We start from the raw sequence: 20,123 nt of genomic DNA on the forward strand, positions 1-20,123 counted from the left end.
TCCCACCGTGGCTCTGCTTTGCCCCTCTGCAACTAAACTGCAACCCAGACCATCCCCTGGAGCCGCTTGCAGCCTGGGCTGAGAAGGGAGAAAGGCTGGTAATGTTCTGGTAGTCACAGGACGGAGGCTTCAGCTCAGTGCCCATGGACTCAGTCCGGCTGGGCGTGGCCTCCACATCTCAGAGGAAGATGTGGCCATGCCCTAGGGACCAAGGAGGCCACTTAGCCTAGACTGGTCTGCCATCCAGAAGTGAACACAAGCAGAAGAGAAGCGGCTTTATTGTCTTTCTCCATAATACATCCGAGCCTCAAGGCCCTACCGTCCTCAGGAACCAGGCCATGTGGGGCAAAGCTGCTCTGAAGCCTTGCCCACAGTTCACACAAGAGAAAATCCAACAACCCAAACGAACAGCACGACATCCCATCCCAAGCTGGCTCAGACTCTGGGCTGAGGGAATGAGTTGAATCTGACAAGGGTCACCTCCACTGAACAAAACTCCTGACGGGTCCAGGAGCTGTGCACTTTGGAAAAATGGGTGCAAGCTTAGCCTCCACCGGCCATGAAGATACTCACTGGATGGATGCCTTTGGTTGGCTAAGAACATCCTTAAGCCAGGCCCAGGCCACTTACTGACCATCCTGAGAAGGTAGCTGGGTCCCAGAGACTGCTTGGGGCAGTGGAGAGTAAGAGCTGCCTGTGTGTCCTGTAGTCAGAAGGGGGTGCAAAACCAAACACGCTAGAAGGCACACTTCACAGGAATTCTAGGGCCTGTGGGTAGACACAGCCAAGGGAGGGCAGCAAACGGTGGGCACAGGAGCGCCCTCAGGAGGAGGCTGGAAGCACCTTCTCCAGCGCCTTCTTTTGCTTCTCCGTGGCAGCTGCCAGAGCCTCAGCCAGCTTCTCTGAGGGCATCATGTTGAGCACCTTGAGAGCGAATAGAAGTTGGTACTTGGCAGTGCTGACAAAAGCGTTGCTCAGGAAGTTGGGAAAGCCTCCGACTCGATCCTTCTGGGTGTACAGTGGGACGCGCACAAGGCCCAGGACCTGGCGGACAGGGACCGAGTGGGGAACCATGTACACCTCCCTAGGGCTTCCAGCTAGATGCCCATATGCCTCCCTCCTCCCTGTGCCCCAGGCTCCAGGGACAAATCTCAAGGGCCTGCACACACCTCGCAAAATCCCTAACGCCCTACAAAACCCTTTCATTTTCCACCTCCCCAAGGAGGCCCATCCCACCAATCCCATACCCGGCTCCTAGGACTGGTAATGGCAGGCAGCAAGGTAAATACAACAGCCAGAGGATCACGGGTCCCTGGTTCCCAATCCGCTCTACGCACTGCTGGCGACCAAGGGCCCACCCAGCACGGACCTTCGACAGAGCGCGTTACCCCGTCGCTGCCTTCCGGCTCTGCCAGGCCAGAGAGCTAACCCTTGGGGTGTGGGGGTAAAGGGAGAGACCCAGGCGCGGCCCCACCTCCAGGCCGTGGTCCCGCGAGTGCACCGCGCTGATCTCCACTGCGTGCAGCTGCTCCAGCGTCAGCTGCCGTGCATACAAGTGCGCGACCACGCGGTGCGGACCCTCAGTGAGGTGTGAGCTCAGGTAGTCGGCTTCCGTGAGGCGCAGGCCGCCCAGCCCCAGCCCCAGCACCCGGTTCAAACCATCTTCCAGAGACCAGAAACGCCGGTCCACGAAGCCCCCGGGGAAGCCCAGAAGCCCATCAAAGCGCATCTGCATCTGCAAGAGAAGTTGGTCAGTGGGCGGGGTAATCGAGGCTGCCCGCCCCCGCCAGCTAGCCCACCCGCCCGCCCAGGTCTCACCAGCACGGAGAAGCGCATGGGGATGCGACCGAACAACTGCCCGGGGTTGGCTGCGTACAGCATGGCGTGGCAAGAATGGCTCCAGCCTGGCCCGAGGCGCATCGCCTCCTCCCTGCTGATCTGCTTCAGCTCCGGAACCGCCGTGGTCGACATTTTGATGCTCCCAAGGCCCACCGCTGCCCCTACGAGCATGCGCAGCCCAGCCTGTGCGCCGCACGGCCAATCCACAAGCACCTGCGCGCGGGGCCCCGCCCCCGCCAATGGCTGGCTGTGCCTGGGAGGAGCCACGGGGCGGGCGGGGCGAGCCGCAACTGCTGCCCAATAGCCGCTGCCCTTGGCGATGGCCCCAGCCCTTGACCCAGGAAACTACAGCTCCCAAGATGCAGAGAACGGAGGCGGCTCAGGTGTGCACGACTCAGCACCCCAGACCCGGAAAGCCTTCGGGTCTTCAGGCTGTCATCACGCCTGAAGGTGTCTTCCCAGAGCGCGACTCCGCCCTCTTGTGGCCACACGAGGCAGCGACGGTGCAGGCCTCCTGCCTTTGGGCTCCACAGCACCCTGCTTAGGAGAGACTTCGGAATGATGGCCCTCATCAGGTGAGCAGAGACAGCAGGGATTGGCAGCATTCTACTGCCCTCCTCAGTCTCGGAGGCTCCCTTGGACTCAGCTGGAGGAGCAACCAAGTGACTTAAATCCAGGAGCTTAAAGACCCAAGTAAGCCAACACATCCCAAAGGCACCCAACAGTTAGTGAGTGCCAAGATCCCACTGCCTTATGCAGTTTTCACAACAAAAAGCGGCAAGACTGGAGGGTGTTTAGTGCTTACTCAGTGTTGGTCTGGAGAAGTCTTCCCATCGCAGAAGCATTGGAAGAACAGCCACTCAAGGGAAGGCAATGGAACCTTCTGAACACTCTCTTCACCACCTGCTCATCAGGGCCCAAGCGCCACTTTCCTCTCCACAATGACTTGACTTTGCCAAGAAAAACTCGCCAAACCTACGGTGAGTATACAGGGCAAGGGCCATGCAGTCTGGAGAGCCATGGTCAGGTCCTGCTCAGGTCTATGTGGGAAGGCAGAACTGGACAGAGGAGCAGAAGGCTGGGTGGCGGCTGACAGGACATACTGAAAATTCGCTCACATGTCAGATCCGGTGGCATTGGGAGGTTGGGTGTTAAGGACCCAGAGGGAACCTCTCTCTCCTGAGACTCAGGTGGAGCAGGCAGAGCTGGTAGGAGAAGCCCAGATTTCCAAGGGTATGACCACTTCTGAAGAGGGCAGGGCAGTAAGGGAAAGGGGTCTCCATCCAAAAAGGGTCCTCAGGTGGAAGCACGTGGTCTAGGGCACAGCAGATCCAGGGAAGGGGTGCCCTTTGCCCCCCCCAACCTGGTACCAGACACCAAAAAAGGTGCTGTTTGTGGGAGGAATGTAGGGTCCCACCTTGGCCCTGCAAAACTCACCTGGCCCTTCCCACACTGGATCCCTACTACAAGAGTAGTCTCTCTGGGCAGCTGCAGAGCCCATGGGTGGCAAGCATTCCCTGGGCTGGGTGGGCCCAGGACACGAGTTCCTTCTCTGCTCCCGGGGGTTTCAGAGAGCGGCTATGGCGGCAGCTCCAACAGTTTGTCAAGAAACTGACCACTGACGCTGGGAAGCCAACACCCTGGGCAGGGGAGCAAGGGCCAAGCAGCTGGGCATGGCCACGCATCTGGGAATGGAGACCAGGGAGTCGCTGAGGCTCGTTGATCAGCCTGTCTGACTGAAAATAGCAGGTCCTGGTTCAGTGAGAATCTCGAGTAACAGAAAGAAACGCACTTTCTCCTCTGGCCTCCCATTCGTGCATGGGGCATGTGCACACAGAATCCATATCTCAAAGCCAACTACTGGGCTGGAGAGATGGTTCAGTGGTTAAGGCATTTGCCTGCAAAGCCTAAGGACCCAGATTCAATTCCCTAGTGCCCACATAAGCCAGATGCACAAGGTGGCACATGCATCTGGAATTTGTTTGCAGTGGCTGGAGGCCCTGGTGTGCCCATTCTCTATCTGCCTTTTCCTCTCAAAAAAAAAAAATTTGTTTTTCAAGGTAGGGTTTTCCCTCTAGTCCAGGCTGACCTGGAATTCACTGTGTAGTCTCAGGGTGGCCTCAAACTCACGGTGAGCTTCCTACCTCTGCCTCCCAAGTGCTGGGATTAAAGGCATGTGCCACCATAACTAATGACAATAAAAATATTTTTAAAACTAACTACTTAGGCTTAGCAGTTAAGGTGCTTACCTGCAAAGCCTAAGGACCCATTTTTGATCTCTCCAGATCCCACGTAAGCCAGATGCACAAAGGTAACACTAGCACAAGGTCGCACATGCCCACTAGGTGGCACAAGCATCTGGAGTTCAATTTCAATGGCTGGGGCCCTGGCAAGCCAATTCTCTTACTAAAAAAGATCTACTTATGAGAAGTCTCCAGGTACAAGGTCTTGGGCATCTACTACTAACACCCCTTGCTCCAGATTTTGTGGCCAGTTGGCTTCAACTCCTGTCACCAGGTCTTGGCACTGGCTGCCTACCCAGAGCACTATTCTAAGACCAGCTGCTAACCATCTTCTAGAACTCAGCTTAAATCTCTCTTCAGATACCTGGTTAAGGATCACTGTGAGCTTGAGGCCAGCCTGGGACTACAGAGGGAGACCCCTGCCTTGAAAACAATAAAAAGATACCTAAATGAAGTTCCCCTGCCCCATGACTTCATCGCACTCCACTGACTTTCTCCTAACTGAACCCACACCTGAAAGACTGATGATCTGTTCACTGACATTGCAGGTGCCTGAGGACCAAGTCCTGTGAATTTTGTCCTCTTCTGGCAATAAACACCAGAGGCTTATATAACGGTGAGGGAGGAGCTAGGACAACTTGGACCCCACGCTCCTTCACCATGTGCTCAGGAGCCAAATTCCAAGTGTGACTTCACTCCAGCTTGAGTGAGGAACAGTGATGAAAATAAGCAAAAGCCCTTCACCCATGCTTGCAGCTATGCTCACCGTCCTTTTAAATCAAGGTGACACCACATCAGGAGCAGCCGCAAGCCACGCAGCGTCTTGTTGCTGCGTTCAGAACTAACTCCCCTTACAGTGCCATGCCTGGAGAAAGGCACAGACAGAGTATTGCTGTATGGTTTTATTACTATAAATATACAGTAAAAACAAATCAAAAACTAGCCAATCAGAATACATAAAATGATAGCATGTTTGAGTCCCAGACAGGCCAGTCTGCATCCCATCCTTCAAAGTATGGTAGCAGTACTGTGGCCAAAGGCCAAGGTGTTGGCAGAGAAGGGGGCAGGGCACACGTGCTCCCGTGCGCATTCCTAGGCAGAGGCAGACAGCTGTGCACACGAGGCTCACAAATTTCCAGAGACTGAGTTGGCTACTTCTGAGTTATCCAAGTGCCCCACCAGGCAAAGCCAGAGTTCAAGCCGACCCCGAGCCTTAGGGTGGCCTCTGCACCCTAACACAGGCTGCCACAGCCCTCCCCACTTGAAGGCAGCTCCTTGGTTGGGGAGCGGCAACAGCACTGGCTCCAGTTCGCCACCGGAGCAGCTCTGCCTAGAGCCACCAGTGTCAGGGGTCCCCTTGGTCCTTCTGTTTCAAGGTTGCCTGAGAAGCCAAGCATCAGACTGGAACCTCGCTCCTGGGCGGGCTCGTAGTCTGTTCCTCCCCTAGACATGCCCCACTATAGAAGTACAAAGGAGCACGTCAGGAGCGAGCAGTGGAAGCTGGCAGGCCACTCCCTGGAGAACGGACAGTGAGGCAGCCGAGCACAGACATATCCAAGGCGTGGAAGGAGATAAGCTAAGCGGGAGTCATGAGAACACATGGGGCGTGGTGACCAGACTGCTGGACACCAACCACCGCAGGCAGCTGTGGTGCTAGCCCAGTGAACCCAGCCGGGCCTGGCCCACAGCCATCCCAGCCGTGGGAGGAAAGGCTGCATGCTGGGACAGGTACCAGAGGGCACCAGCAGGGAGCAGCAGCCCACAGAGCACAGCAGGTAGGGAGGGCCGCCACGGCCGGGACACAGAGTGATAGGCAGGCTGCCTCGGGACACGCGTGTGGGGCAGGCAGGCAGATTCCTTCATTGACCGTTACTTGCGTCCTCCCACCTTCCAGAATCTGTGAATAGGACACTTCTCATGGAGACATTCTCTTCTGCTGGTTTGCTAAGTTCTCAGGGCATTGACCCTGGTATTTGGGGACCCTTTACGGCCTGTGACCCTGGACAGAAAGCCGCTGTCCTTCATCTTGTACCATTTACAAATATATTGACCATAAAAAAGAGGATTTGTAGAGGGAGCAGTCTGCTGTGCTCTTTCATAGAGGGTCACTGTGGCCCCTCAAAGCCTGGTGGCCACATGAGGCGTGCAGGAGAGGCCAGTCACGCTGGGGTCCGGGGAAGCCCCTTGGCAAAGTCTAGGGTGCTGAGGACTCCATGCTGCCAGCTCAGCCAGGCTCTCAGAGTGGGGTCAGCTCAGTGGCTCCAGGCTCAGGACTGGAGCCACCAAGCGGAGGCCAGGGTGGGGCAGTGGTGTCGAGGTTGTGGGGTGTCTCCATGGAGGTGGACCATCCTGTGGGCAGAAGAGGCAGGAGGGGGTCATGCTTGGCTAGTGGTCACACACCATCTGTGTTTCCATAAACTCAAGAGCCCATGGTGGCAAGGCCACTCATCACCCCCCACACATGACTGGTGAGAATAGCAGAAGTGACCAGAGGGCCTGAGGACCCTTCAACCCTAGCCAGTGAGTGAGGCCTGTTCCCACTCAGGACAGATCAACCCTAGGCAGTGGGCACCCAAGCTTCATAGGCACTGCCCATTGTTTCCAGCCCTCACCTGCACTGCCCAGTCTCAACAGCCTAAGTCCAGCCCTGCACAGGGAAGGACAGCAGCTGGGACTGAAGCGAGATGGTGTTTGGGCAGCCTGAGTGAGCAGCTCCTCCATGAAGCAGGCCTCAGAGCCCCCCTTCCACAGAGGCCTGCTCTGTCACTTTCACAGCTGTGCGGGCTTCTGTCCCGGACCACAGGCTGGTCCCAGCCGGAGCCCCAGACCTGTTGCCTTGCACAGGGCAGCCCTGTGGCACAGCCCCTGGCTGCACACCACTGCTTCCAGCCTGACCCAAGCTCCAACTGCTGAAGCCTGACGTAAACCCAACACGCAGCTGCCTTTTCCACCCAAGGTGGCTGAGGTGACTATGCCTACCACTCGAGTGCTATTCCAGTGAACAGGGACCGTCAGGAGCAAAGCTCAAGGACCAACAACCAGACTGCTGCTGGGCACGGGCAAAGGCCTGGCTGACATAGTGCCATCCTGCTGAGGAACCCTGCCTTGAAGGTCCCAGCTCCCCTGTCAAGCCTTCAGGTCTGCCTAGTTTTCAAGAATGCACCTATGAAACACCCATCTGGGCCACCCAGTGGCTGGCGTATCCCTGTCAAACAGGACACCAGCCTCATAGTCCCCAACAGAACATCTGTGTGTGGCTGAGGGACAGGATCCAGAGTCAGTGGGGACCTCCCGGTAGACAGGCTCAGCAGTCCACAGGTTGCTGCTGTGTGCAGGAACATGGGGCCATGTTGACAAGTGGAGACAGGCATGGCCAAAGCCCTCCAGACGGGAAGCAGGGACTGTGCTGGGAAGAGGTGACTCACGGCTCCTCACAGCTAGTAGGAACTTGAGTTGCTTTAAGCCACAGCCTGAACCTGACATGGAAGGATCATAAATCAAGGACTGCCTGGGCTACAGAATGAATTTAAGTCCAGCCTGGGCAACTTAGTAAGACTCCTGTCTCAAAATAAAGTAAAAGTGAAAAGAAGCCAGGTGTGGTAGTGCACGCCTTTAATAACAGCACTCGGGAGGGAGAGGTAGGAGGATCTCTGTGAGTTTGAGGCCACCCTGAGAGTACATAGTGAATTCCAGGTCAGCCTGAGCTAGATGTGAGACCCTACCACGAAAAAAAAAAAGTGAAAAGAAGCTGGGCGTTGTGGTGCACGCCTTTAATCCCAGCAGAGGTATGAGGATTGTTGTGAGTTCGACGCCAGCTTGAGACTACATAGTGAATTCTCTCTCCTTGCAAAATAAATAAAATGTTAAAAAATATATATATATTATGGGCTGGAGGGATGGCTTAGCAGTTAAGGAATTTGTATGCAAAGCCAAGACTCAGGTTTGATGCCCTAGGACCCACGTAAGCCAGATGCACACGGTGGTGCATGAGCCTGGAGTTTGTTTGGTGCTCCCATTCTCTCTGTATCTGCCCCCACTCAAATAAAATATTAAAGAAAAACGGAAAAAAAAAACATTTTGGACAGACATGGTGGTACACGCCTTTGATCCTAGCACTTGAGAGGCAGACGCAGGAGGATCGCTGTGAGTTTGAGGCCACCCTGAGACTACACAGTGAATTCTAGGTCAGCCCGAGTTAGAGTGAAACCCTACCTCGGAAAAAAAAAAAAAAACAGGGGGCTGGAGAGATGGCATAGCGGTTAAGCGCTTGCCTGTGAAGCCTAAGGACCCCGGTTCGAGGCTCGATTCCCCAGGACCCACGTTAGCCAGATGCACAAGGGGGCGCACGCATCTGGAGTTCGTTTGCAGAGGCTGGAGGCCCTGGCACACCCATTCTCTCTTTCTCTCTCTCTCTCTCCCCCTCTATCTGTCTTTCTCTCAAATAAATAAAATTAAAAATAAATAAATAAATAAAAAACAAAAAGGACTGGGGCTCAGTGATAAAATGCCTGCTGTAGCGGCTTGATTCAGGTGTCCCCCATAAACTTAAGTGTTCTGAATGCTAAGTTCCCAGCTGATGGAGATTTGGGAATTAACACCTCCTGGAGGTGGTGTATTGTTGGGGGTGGGCTTATGGGTGTTACAGCCAGTTTCCCCATGCCAGTGTTTGGCACATTCTCCTGTTCCTGTTGTCCACCTTATGTGAGCCAGTGGGTGATGTCCACCCTCTGCTCATGCCATCATTTTCCTCTGCCATCGTGGAGCTTCCCATCGAACCTGTAAGTCTAACTAAACCTCTTTTTCCCCACAAGCTGCTCTTGGTTGGGTGATTTCTACCAGCAATGCGAACCTCACTGCAACACCAGCCTAACAGAGAAAGGCTCTAGTTTCAATCCCCAGCACTGCTATTATTTACAAAAGGGGGGGAGGGGACACAGCCAGAGAACAGGAGCAAAGCTTGCTGACACCCCGTGTGCCTACTGTGGGATGATGGGTCCCAGCTTGGGGTCACCCGGAGTGAAGCGAGGGTGAGATGAATAGCCTCAGGTCACTGCCCTGACGCTCTAGCTCTGCCTCCTACTGGGTGGGTAACTCCAGAAGCCTTGGCTGAGAGCCTGTGCTGGGGGCCTCCAAGCTTTAGAAGAGCCTGAATGGGCACCTGTCCAGATGGGGAAACCTCCAGCTCCAAAAGTCAGGACCCTTAGGAGGCCATGACTTGGGCACAAAGGTACAGCGGCCATCAGAGGGCTCTGGACTCGGAACCCAGAAGGAAACCCCTAGGGGAGTGGGCTCCTCTGTGCAAGGACACCCAGCTGAGCCACCAGAAGTGTGGAGGAAAGTCACGTGCCAGCTCACTCCTCTATAGCAACAGAGCAGGACTCAGGCCCCAGGGCTGTGCAGAGAGGAGGGAGAGACAGACGAGCTCAGTTAGTGGAAAGGCATGAATTTTAAGATGGGGTGAGGCTGCCTAGAAACAAGACCACCCACCGATCATCTGCTGCAACCACGGAGAAAGAGCTGCTGTGACAGACCCCCATGGAAAGGGACATGGCAGTGCTGCCGGGTCTCCCCGCCCCCGTCAACTACCGCAGCAGGCGCAGGCCACGGGCAAGGCCGGGCTCCTGGAAGCACAGGGCAGGCAGGAGCACCTACATCTCCACCATGTTATGGACTTTGCCCAACCTCCTTCCCCCCTCCAGGGGACCTGGGCTCAGGGAAGGATGCCGCTTCTACCCAGGAGACGCTGTGCTTGTCAGAGAATGAGAATTCCTGTATGTGTACGCACTTTCAGATGTGGAAAGGTGTGCAACCCAGTTAATCAGCAAAATAAGACAGTGGTACCACCACGTGAGTAAAGGGCACACACACAGGTGTGCACAGCTGACACAGCCCCGCCCCCTGCTGCCAGCACCATGCAAGAGCCAGCAATCTGGGCTGCTGTCAACAAGAAGCCAGCTAGCTTGTGTCAGGTGGCTCTCAGCGTGGAGCTGGGCTCAGAGGCAGGGACACTGACACGGTCCCTGTGCTGGGCTGGCTGCAGCCAGCTTTTCACGTTCGCTTTTCCTACAGCCTCCACGGCTGGCCACCTCCTGGTAGACCCTCGCTGGGGGACTGAACACAACAGCGCTGCAGGCGTCTGTCTCTTCTGTGTCCAGTGCACAAAAGGAGGCAGGGTTTTTGGATGGCAGATGGTCAAGGTACCCCCAGGGGCTCCCTGCACAGCTTACACCCATGACCCTCCTTTCACCCCCACGTCTATAATGGGAAGGAATTACTGGAGGTCCTTCCAAGAACATACTGGAATCCTATGTCCCTTTAGTATGTGCTTGAGGATGTGTTTCAAACACAATTCATCAATGGGTTGGTTCTGGGTGGGCCATGGTGGGCCAATAGACCACCAGCAGCTGCTCTCCCACAACTGCTGATTCCTATATCCCCATCAGCCACCATGGGCCACTCCTCATTCAGGAAACAGGTACACCCCACTCATGTCACAACCACCTGATGCCCAGGTCAAGGACACAGAAAGAGCAATGCAGGCCCCGGGACTAAGCAGGGGACCAAGGGGCTTCCCTGTGACATGGAGGAGCCAGGCTTCTTAGGCAGCAGCTCCTAAGATCCTGTCTTTCTTTGAAAGCAACATGGCTGTGTATTCTGACTACAGGAGCTGCGGCAAGCCTAAAAGCCAGATTTGGGGCCCAAATGTGACGCAGAGAATTTCGCGCAAGCAGAGTACACAGCAGAGGAGCTAAGCTTAGGGCCCAGGCTTGAATTGCGGGCAAAGGAGCAGCACGACCACTGCCCCACCATGGCCCCACTCGTGCCTGCCACACCCAGCCTGCCCCTGCCTGGCTGGGAGTGTGCTGCTTCACCTGAGCAGTGGTGGAGATCAGTCCTGGTATAAATGCTCCCTTGGCATGGACCAGGGACAAAGGACAGTAATCCCAGCTGGTACTGGCCTGGGCTCCAGGAGATGGTAGACAGTGAAAAGGCCTTTGTCCCTGTGCAAGCCACCTGTCCTGTCTTCCCCAAGCTGAGCTTGTCCAGGATGGGAAGGAGCCTACACACAGGCTCCACTCCACAGGACCAAGGCCTTGTGGGAGGCAACCCTAGCCTGGCCCAAGTCTTGCTTTGGGAGTTAGAAGATTTCAATGCAGAGCCAGAGAGATGAACTGGAGTTGCAAAGGTCACACAGGTTATCAGAGAAGACTTCCCACCCTGGGCCTGGCTGGGAACACAGGCAGGCTCTACCCAAGGCCTTGGAAGGCCACATGCTGTTACCTGGTAGGTAGATGTCAGCAGGAGGGCCTGGCTGGCTACAGCCATGGTGCTGGGGGCTGCCATCCTGCAGGACGTCTTCAATGGAGGGCACACGGCTCCCTGAAGCAGTGGAGGGGCAAGATCAGGACCCCAACTCCCAAAACAAATACAGGGAGGTGGGGCTGGAGAGATGGCTTAGCTGTTAAGGCGCGAAAGCACTGTTTCTGCCCAAGGCCTTTGGATCTTTCAATGGAGGAGCCAGCCCATCAGCCCACAAGTGGGCCTCACAAGGGTAGAGGAACTTTTCCTTGGAAAGATTCAAGGCATAACAAAGGAGCCGTTAGCATTCTGTTGTCCTCACTGCCAGCCAGGGCCACATCCCCTCTCTGTCACTTCCAGTCAATACTCTACAGGCCCAAGGTTGCTTTCCTCGTGTGTCTCGCAGTGATATGTGAAGGGACTGAGTGGGCAGAGACAGGCCGGGGAGGCCCTTCACCACATGGTACTGCCAGTATGAGACTGGCAGGGACCCAGGTCATACAGGCTGTCCTGTGCCAGTGGTTTTTGGTTCATTATTAACCAAGAGAGATGGCCAGGCAGCTCACAAAAGCCAACAAAATAAAGGGCTCTCCTTCCATATGAAGGCAGCCATCCCCAGACAAACACGGAGGGGTGGCCAATAATGGCAAGTCCTGAACACTAACCACCCAGGATCCTAAGAAACAACGTAAGGAGCAAGGAGTCCAGGACCACCAGGGAGAAGGGACTCACCTTGCTTTAGTGACGACTCATCAACCTCCTCTGTTCCGAAACTCTAGGGGACAAAGAAGAAAGGCCACTGGTGCAGATAGCCTCAGGCCTGAGCAGGCCAAACTCCTGAGACTGAGGACAGCTGCCATCCCAGGGGCCAGGCTTCAGATATGGCCTCCCCTACAGCCCTCCCAGACTCCACCCCACGGTCAGGACACCAGGGTTGGGCCACGGAGTCTGGGCAGGGCCTCGCAGAGCGGTAGAGTCTGGGGCTTGGCACTGGAGGCCTGGCCAGGAGCGGGCTCACCTCAGGGGAGCTGCTCTCCCGCAGCGCCAACTCTGCGCCGCCAGGCGGGAGAGGAGCGTCGGAGTCCTCCGAGAGCTTCTCCTCGTCCTCCTCATGAACGGGCGACGACGGGGCCCGCGGCGCGCTAGAGGGGCGAGCATGGAGGCAGCTGGTTTGGAGGACGGCTGGAGGAGCAATGCGGAGCCCGCAGACCCCCCAGCCTGACGTCAACCACAGGGACCTTTACTATCTACCAGGAGTGAAAGAGGTGCTCTGGGAGGCAGACATGCCCAAGAGAGGACCTCTAAGGGCCCCGCCCAGGACCGGAGGGCCTCTGATTTCTAGACGAGAAGCTGGATTCCTGACAAGAAGCAACTCCACGGATCTCTGGGTCTCCGGAGTTGCTCTGCTATCTGTCAGGGACCTGGGCAGCTTCCTTTTATCCTCCTTGTGTTTTTCTTCTGCTCAGCGTTTTTTTTTTAAGACAGAGTATGCCACTTGTTCTGTAATTTAGGCTAGCCTAGAACTTGCTAAATAGTCCAGGCTGGCCTGAAATTCTCATTAATCCTCCTGCCTCAGCCTCCTAAGTGCTAAGATAACAGGAACAAGCCACTGCACCTGGCTCACCTACACTGGGGCCTCTTGCTGCTGCAAACAAATACCCAACTGACTTTATGTGGATGGATACAAAACTGGACCTGGGCAGGCAGGCTTTGCAAGCAAGTACTGCTGAGCCATCTCCCTAGCCCCCAACTCTATATCTTTCTATTGAAAAAAACAAAACAAAAAAAAAAAACTAACAGCCTTAAGGAAGTCAACACAACAGGGCTAATCAGCCACCCATTGCTTGTCTCTAAAGGAGCCAGCTAGAGGAATAGGAACCTTGTAAGGCCCCTTGTAACATTAGGTATGAAGACAGAGCTTTGTGGTAGAAACACATAATCTACCACCATCACCACCAACAAAAAAAAAAAACATCTGACAGGGAATACCTAAAACACATAAGGAACTCTAAGAGCTGAACCTCAAAACACCAAATCATCCAATAAATAGGCAAGTGAATCTCAAGAGAAGACATATAGCTGGGGGTGGAGTTATACACCTTTAATCCCAGTGCCTGGAATGTAGAGGCAGGAGAATCAGGGGTTCAAGGCCAGCCTTGGCCACATAAGACTATCTCAAAAAAGACAATGTGGTTTTGAGCCAGATGTGGTGGTGCACACCTTTAATCCCAGCACTCAGGAGGCAGAAGTGGGAGGATTACTGTGAGTTCAAGGCCACCCTGAGACTCCTTAGTGAATTTCAGATCAGCCTAAGCTAGAGTTAGATCCCACCTTGAAACCCCCCCAAAAAAAATCAATAAAAAAGATATAAAAGTGAAACATTCTGTAAAATCAGAGAAACCTTATAAATTTTACACACACACACACACACACACACACACACACACACACGGGGCTGGCACATACCTCCAGAGGGAGCCCAGAAGACACTGGCCTGTTAGGAACTTGCTCCTCACCTGTCTGGAGACTTGGTCTGCTGCTGGCCCTTCTGGTGGCCACTTTCCATGATTCGATCAAGGCCCGAGAGAGGACAGCTGGCTTGGGACAGGCCATCTGAGATGCCCGAATAAGTAATTTCCTCATAGAGGGGGGCTGAAGGGATGGCCGGAGAGATGGCCCGCAGACCATTGAGCGCCTCAAGCAGAGAGATGGGCTCATAGCCAGGTGGGACAGTGTCAGAGCTCTGTGGGGACAAGGGCAAGTGAGGAGGGACAACTAGACTCCTTGAAAATAGCCACGAAGCCCCAGAAATAGGCTCCAATCCCAGGGATACTCTACTTCCCAGATATGCTTTGCTGATAGTATCCTGTTAACCTTCCAGGGACTTAATGTCAAGAGCCTCCTTGCAGAGTTGAAGACACCATGCCTAGGACTCCCCCGGACACCAGTTCTAGCGCAAACCCTGACCCAGATGCCCAGGATGAGAGTCACGGGTGTGTTTGCAAAAACCATACCCCCATCCTTGGCCAGCCCCCAGCCGGCTCGCTGTCCCCGCCTTGCAGGAATGGAGAAAGCGAGGTTAGTGACAGCAAAGGGAGCTCAGGAGTGGGGAGAGCAGAGCCAAGCTAGGCAAGAGAACCAATGCCAACACGTGTCCTGGGCAAAGGGAAAGTCTGGCTTCCACGAACATTAAGCCAGGTGGCAGTAGGGAAACAATGTAGGTAAGAGCTACTGCAGCCTCACTGGGAGGAGATGGAGTCAGCCAGGCTCAGGAGGAAGGAAAGCGCCTGGCTTCCACGGAGCAGCAATCAGGCCCCAGCGTGCTGTGGAGGGGCAGCTCTTCCCTGCCGCTCTAAGGGCCACACGCTGGTGATGCTCCTCACAGCCACCCCACGCGCCACACAGAAGCAGGCTGTGGTGAGTCTGTACCTGTAGCTATTTACTCCTCATCTGTTCCCACTTGTCTTTGATTTAAAGGTACAGAATGGGCTGGAGAGATGGCTTAGCAGTTAAAGTACATGCCTGCAAAACCTAAGGACCCAGGTTCAATTTTCCAGGTCCCATGAAGCCAGATGCATATGGTGGCACATGCGTCTGAAGTTCATTTGCAGTGGCTAGAGGCCCTGCAGCACCCATCTTCTCTCTGTCTCTTTCTCTCCCTCTCTCTCTGTCTCAAATAAATAAAAATAAATATTTATGGCTTAGCGGTTAAGGCGTTTGCCTGTAAAGTCAAAGGAACTCAGTTCATTTCCCCAGGACCCATGTAAATGCACTAGGGGAGCCACACCTAGAGTTCGTTTGCAGTGGCTGGAGGCCCTGACATGCCCATTCTCTCTCTTTCTCTCTGTCTGCCTGCCTTTCTCTCCCTCTCTCTCAAATAAATAAATATATTTTTTTTAAAAAAATAAATCTTTAAAGGTAAAGAACTACTCCAAACCCCACATCACTCCAAAAAGCAAAACCTCTAGCTGCTTCTCAAGCAACTTCCTTAAGTCACATCATGGGGTTTCAACTGGCTCCACCCAGGTCAGCCGGACTCCAGGCAGAAGTCTGCACCCACCTCTTGCTCCCCTTGCCTGTTCTCTGGGGTGCAGAGAAAATGCCAGGAAACCAGAGTCCTTGGCCCAAAGAACCAAACACCAAGGGACAGAGAGCCAGAGCTGCAAGACCAACAAGCACGCCTGGGGAATGCTGTTTGCACAAGGAGCAGCCAGCGAGACCAGCTCCACTGTCAGCATCCATTCCGCTGCCAGCAAGAAAAAAAAAGGGAAACAGGGGCACTTGGGAGCTGTGGCAGAGCAAAGCTGGCAAGAAGGGTGTGGCCTGAGGCTGGCTACTGCCCAGCAGCAAGACCAGGGGACTGGCTCTGTGCCAAGAGGCCCTGAGCTTTGCCTGTTCCAGCAAACTCCCTTCCTGAGCAGGGCGCTGGGACTGGGAGAGCAGATTGACAGGGTGTTAATTCAACATATTAGCCGGCGGTGAAAATGACTTCCCACACTTGTTGATGGTCTAAAAATACGGGTGCGGGGCAAAATAATGGAGCTGTAGGACCAAACACACTTACTGTTTCCCTTTTAGGTTTCTTGCTGGCCAGGGAGGCAGGGTGCGACTTTGCTTTTTTAAAGGGACACTGTCAAAATAAAAATCACATGTTTTACAACCCTACCCCACACGGCATGGGTCTGGGGCAGCTGGGCCTCCAGTTTACTGCCCTCCACGCACGCCTGGCAATTCACAAACAGGACGCCACGAACACAAATTCTGCCTGGTCACTTCGGGAGGACTGCCCGCACATGTGACCAGCTCCTGGTACCCCTCACTCGGAGCAGCGAGGGTGTGGGACCCACCCTCATCCTCAACCCCCACCCACCCGAGGTCGGGGTCTTCCCCGTCAAGATGGTGTGAAAAGGGCCGGGTGCTCAACCCTGCCATTATCTAAGCCATGACTCCCTGAAGAAAATGCCACGTGTGGGCTTGACACAGAAATGGCCTAGACAGGGAAAGTGGCAGAGAACAAGAGCCCACGGGGTACTCTGAACTCTGCGAAGTGCCGGTGGTTCCCAGGGAGGGTTCTGACCACCCCTCTCCCCCACCCCCCTGGGCCAGGCTAGAGCTGCTGGCCGGTTCCAGTCAAGGCCAAAGCCACCCGGTACTCAGCTCACTCACTATAACAGGGACACACAGGAAGGGACCAGAGTTGTGACAGAGATGCGCAACACCAACTAGCCACAGTCCCAGAGTGCTAAGCCCCAGCCAATGCCTCTGCAACAGCCAGAGCCTGTCCTTCAAGGGGCACCCCACCTAAGCACATTTCACCATAACAAATCAACAGGCATGGGGGGGGGGGGTCTCAAAGCCCACGCAGTGTACCGGGAGGGGAGGCAGAACAGGAGCCCTCATACCAACCGGGACCAGCAAGCACCACTGTGGAGTAAGCCCATAGGAGCTGGGTTCTCTCTGTAAGAAGGACTCTTGCAGAGTAATAACGACTGTGTTCTAGAAGCCCAGACACAACTTCAAGGTTTTGAAAGAAAAGCCAAAAAGTAAAAAAATAAAGCAAAAAAAAAAAAAAAAAAGTCTGGGTTTTACCAGGTGTGGTGGCGCACGCCTTTAATCCCAGCATTTGGGAGGCAGAGGTAGGAGGATCGCCATGAGTTCGAGGCCACCCTGAGACTACAGAGTGAATTTCTGGTCAACATGGACTAGAGTGAGAACCTACCTTGAAAAACCAAAAAATAAATAAACAAAAATAGTAAAATAAAATAAAAATCTGGGTTTTAAGGGACCCTTCTGGACTTTTAAATGTTGGGTCAGTGTTTGGAAGCAGATCACACTTGCTACTGGGGTGGTTGGTGGAACCAGCTCAGGTGCAGATGTAAACAAAGGAAGCCTCAAGGAATTACCACAGGAAGGCTTAATCCCAGACATTCCAGGCCCCAGGGTTTACTGCTCTTTCAAAGAGGAGGCCACTGACTCAACCCCCTCAGTGGACAGCCTAGAAAAGAAAGGAGCCTAGGCAGGAAGGAGCCTGAGGCCATGCCATGCCCTGCCTAGCCAGCCACCACGCTACTTCAAGTTTCTAGTCTACATTCCTGCTCCACACCTCCTACCCATCTGAGCACCCCCGTCTCCTCTATTTTTAAGTCCTGAGTCTGTTCTCTTCATTGCTCTCCTTCTTTCTTTCTTTAGATCATTTAAGTAACAAGACCTTGGCCTGCCTGAAGCAAGGTCTCCCTGTGCGTGTGGCCAGTCCCCTGTGGAGGGGTCTCCAGGCTGAGGCTGTGGCTAGTCCACAGGCTAGGTGTACTTGGGAAGAAGGCGACAGCAGAGATGGTGACCTGCACTGCAGACATCGCTCAGCGAAGGGCCCATGCCTGCCTTGCAGGCTCTTGTCTTGTGGGCAGGGACTCACAGCCCAGATTGGTATGCCATCAGCATCTCAGTCTCCTGCGGGGCCCATTTCTGCTCGGTGGGCAAGATGAGGAAGGAAGAAAGAGGCACTTACGGAGTGCTCGTCATGGTCCACGCTCTGGGCCAGGACAGGGCTGAAGGAGATGGGAGACAGGGCCCCTGGCTTCTTCCTCACAGCCCGGATCTGCAGGAGAGCCCGAAAGGCTGCGACAGAAGAAAAGGCCCGTAAGGAGGACAGCATCTCCACCGCGGGGAGACTTCCCAGACGAGGAGCGCGCTCACACCATGCCACCTACAGCACCCAGGGAACAGGTTTCCAGATCAGGCGCGGGGACCATTAATAAATGGGTTCACAGGCAGTTTCTAGGAGCCCGAGAGGTGGAAAGCCATCCTAAGGCCCAGCCTTTCCGAGACACTGGTTGTGGGTGCTGGTACCAGCAGACTGAAGTGACGGGGACCGGGGGTGAGGGAGGTGTGCGACACCTCAAGGACAAGTGGAGCAGACGCTGGCTATGCAGAGCGTGGAGGACGTATCAGGACGTGGGTCTCCTGGTGCCAGTTCTGCCCACTGAAGTGGCTCAACAGGTGACATTCCCAGGATACAGCAGGGGGAGGTGCAGCCCATGAACTACAATAACTAGGTCATAAAATGGGGAAGAAACACCTCTTTTGGCTGTTCATCTCCCCCACACCCTAAGGTAGGGTCTCATGCTAGCTCAGGCTGGCCTGGAATTCACTCTGTACTCTCAGGGTGGCCTCGAACTCACAAGTGATCCTCCTACCTCTGCCTCCCAAGTGCTGGGACTAAAGGCATGCGCCACCACGCCCATCTGTTCATCGTTCCCGATGTCTAGGCCTCCAGGTCCCTGCTCTGGCAAGCCCTTGCTTCTCTCAGCCAGGACCCCACTCCCACAGACTCTCCACGCCTTCTACCTTCCGCAAGGCAGGAGCTCTCTACACTTCCTTCTCTCTTTTTTTTTTTTTAATAGTTTTATTGCTGATAGTCCTCTCTTTATTTATTTATTTTTTTTTTAAATTATTTATTTATTTATTTGAGAGCGACAGACACAGAGAGAAAGAGAGATAGAGGGAGAGAGAGAGAATGGGCGCGCCAGGGCTTCCAGCCTCTGCAAACAAACTCCAGACGCGTGCGCCCCCTTGTGCATCTGGCTAACGTGGGTCCTGGGGAACCGAGCCTCGAACCGGGGTCCTTAGGCGTCACAGGCAAGCGCTTAACCGCTAAGCCATCTCTCCAGCCCCACTTCCTTCTCTTAATCTAACAAAGTCTCTCTAAATCTTGAAAAAATAAAATGGGAAAAAAAACAGGACAAGTCAAGAATCTGCACCCTGGTGCCGAGGACAGTTAGTATAGGCACAGGACAGCGGTACTTCTTTCCAGCTTAACCGTAATCGTCTACCAGGAGTAGCTGGGCCAGCTCTTGGTCTGTGATGGGAGGCTTCCATTCCCATCTCCAAGAGAAACTGGCTCAGAGGCACCACAGCCACACGGGCACTCTGAACTCATCTGTGGACCTCAGTTTGATGCCAGCTCCCCACGTAAGAATTTCAGGGGCTGGCTGGTGTGTCCGAGCATTTGCTGTACTGGCCCCGGAGGAGGGCTGCCCAGGAAGGGCTTCCTTCTCTTCCTGCCAACCACAGCCCTCCATGGAGCTGCCATCCTGATCATACACCATTACGCTTGTGGTTCTGTCCCTCAGTTACCCATCTGTTCCTTGTAAGGGACACAGAGTTCACATGGGGGAGACCTATGTGCTTCTAGCATCTGGAGCTCATGCAACGGTCAACCTCCCACACTCAAAACTGTCCACATCTGGAGGTTCAGCACCCAGACAAGGAAGGCCATGTGCCATGGGCTGGATCTGGGGTTCACAGAGCTTCACGGCAGCAGCCCCATGCCAGCCAAGGAAAGGGCCCCGCTCAGCAGCCCACAACAGGCTACATACTTGCTCCAGCCCTACTCTGGCCTCTTGAGGTCTCAAACCAGGCTTCCTGAGAGCCCCAGAAAGCCACAAGCTGGGGACACTTGACACTTAGCTCCACTGCAGCATCTCCTCAAGCTGAGGTCTGTGGGGGCCCTGGGGGAAGCCTTGAGCAACAGAATATCCCCTGGGCGCTCAGTGGATGGCACTGATCAGGCTGCTCCAACAGGCGGCTTCCCGGCCTGTGGCTGCCTCAGCGTGCTGGGCACCGGGGCTGCAGGGATGAAGGGCCGACACCGCTTCCCGGCGGGAGGGCCTCAGAGACCGGCCCGCCCTGCCTCAGCTGGGGCTTCCACCCGGCCTCCGGTCTGCCAGCCCATGTGCCCCATAC

At 54.7% G+C, this 20,123-nt stretch overlaps 2 protein-coding genes across 3 annotated transcripts in view; both read right to left on the minus strand.

Annotated features, from left to right (window-relative positions):
• Window positions 1-260: 260 nt before the first annotated feature.
• Window positions 261-2,020, minus strand: Nudt16l1 (nudix hydrolase 16 like 1). The gene is made up of 3 exons (XM_004652235.2): window positions 1,819-2,020; window positions 1,475-1,735; window positions 261-1,044 (listed from the first exon to the last, which is right to left on the minus strand). Exons 1-3 carry the CDS (start codon window positions 2,008-2,010, stop codon window positions 823-825), a joined length of 675 nt encoding a protein of 224 aa, XP_004652292.2. The 5' UTR covers window positions 2,011-2,020; the 3' UTR covers window positions 261-822.
• A 2,949-nt stretch (window positions 2,021-4,969) lies between these two features.
• The window catches only part of Mgrn1 (mahogunin ring finger 1), a 44,651-nt gene continuing 29,497 nt past the window's right edge, over window positions 4,970-20,123 (minus strand). Inside the window, exons 11-17 of one of the 2 annotated variants that reach the window (XM_004652232.2) lie at window positions 17,887-17,996; window positions 15,946-16,011; window positions 13,898-14,124; window positions 12,400-12,523; window positions 12,114-12,156; window positions 11,364-11,462; window positions 4,970-6,431 (exon numbers count right to left, since the gene is read on the minus strand). In XM_004652232.2, coding sequence (XP_004652289.1) covers window positions 6,319-6,431; window positions 11,364-11,462; window positions 12,114-12,156; window positions 12,400-12,523; window positions 13,898-14,124; window positions 15,946-16,011; window positions 17,887-17,996 — 782 coding nt within the window. In that variant the 3' untranslated portion in view covers window positions 4,970-6,318. The remainder of the gene's footprint in view (window positions 6,432-11,363; window positions 11,463-12,113; window positions 12,157-12,399; window positions 12,524-13,897; window positions 14,125-15,945; window positions 16,012-17,886; window positions 17,997-20,123) is intronic. The other variant, XM_004652233.2, reaches the window with a different exon arrangement.

The sequence above is a fragment of the Jaculus jaculus genome, chromosome 11 (assembly GCF_020740685.1).
Source record: "Jaculus jaculus isolate mJacJac1 chromosome 11, mJacJac1.mat.Y.cur, whole genome shotgun sequence".
In the NCBI taxonomy this organism is placed as follows: Eukaryota; Metazoa; Chordata; class Mammalia; order Rodentia; family Dipodidae; genus Jaculus; species Jaculus jaculus.

Bases quoted from the DNA above. Each gene is read 5' to 3' on its own strand.
- Nudt16l1 (XM_004652235.2), bottom strand. From the start codon at position 2,010: ATGCTCGTAGGGGCAGCGGTGGGCCTTGGGAGCATCAAAATGTCGACC. The intron at 1,736-1,818 runs GTGAGACCTGGG...CTTCTCTTGCAG, and splicing joins CCATGCGCTTCTCCGTGCTG to ATGCAGATGCGCTTTGATGG. The intron at 1,045-1,474 runs GTGGGGCCGCGC...CCTGTCCGCCAG, and splicing joins CGCGGGACCACGGCCTGGAG to GTCCTGGGCCTTGTGCGCGT.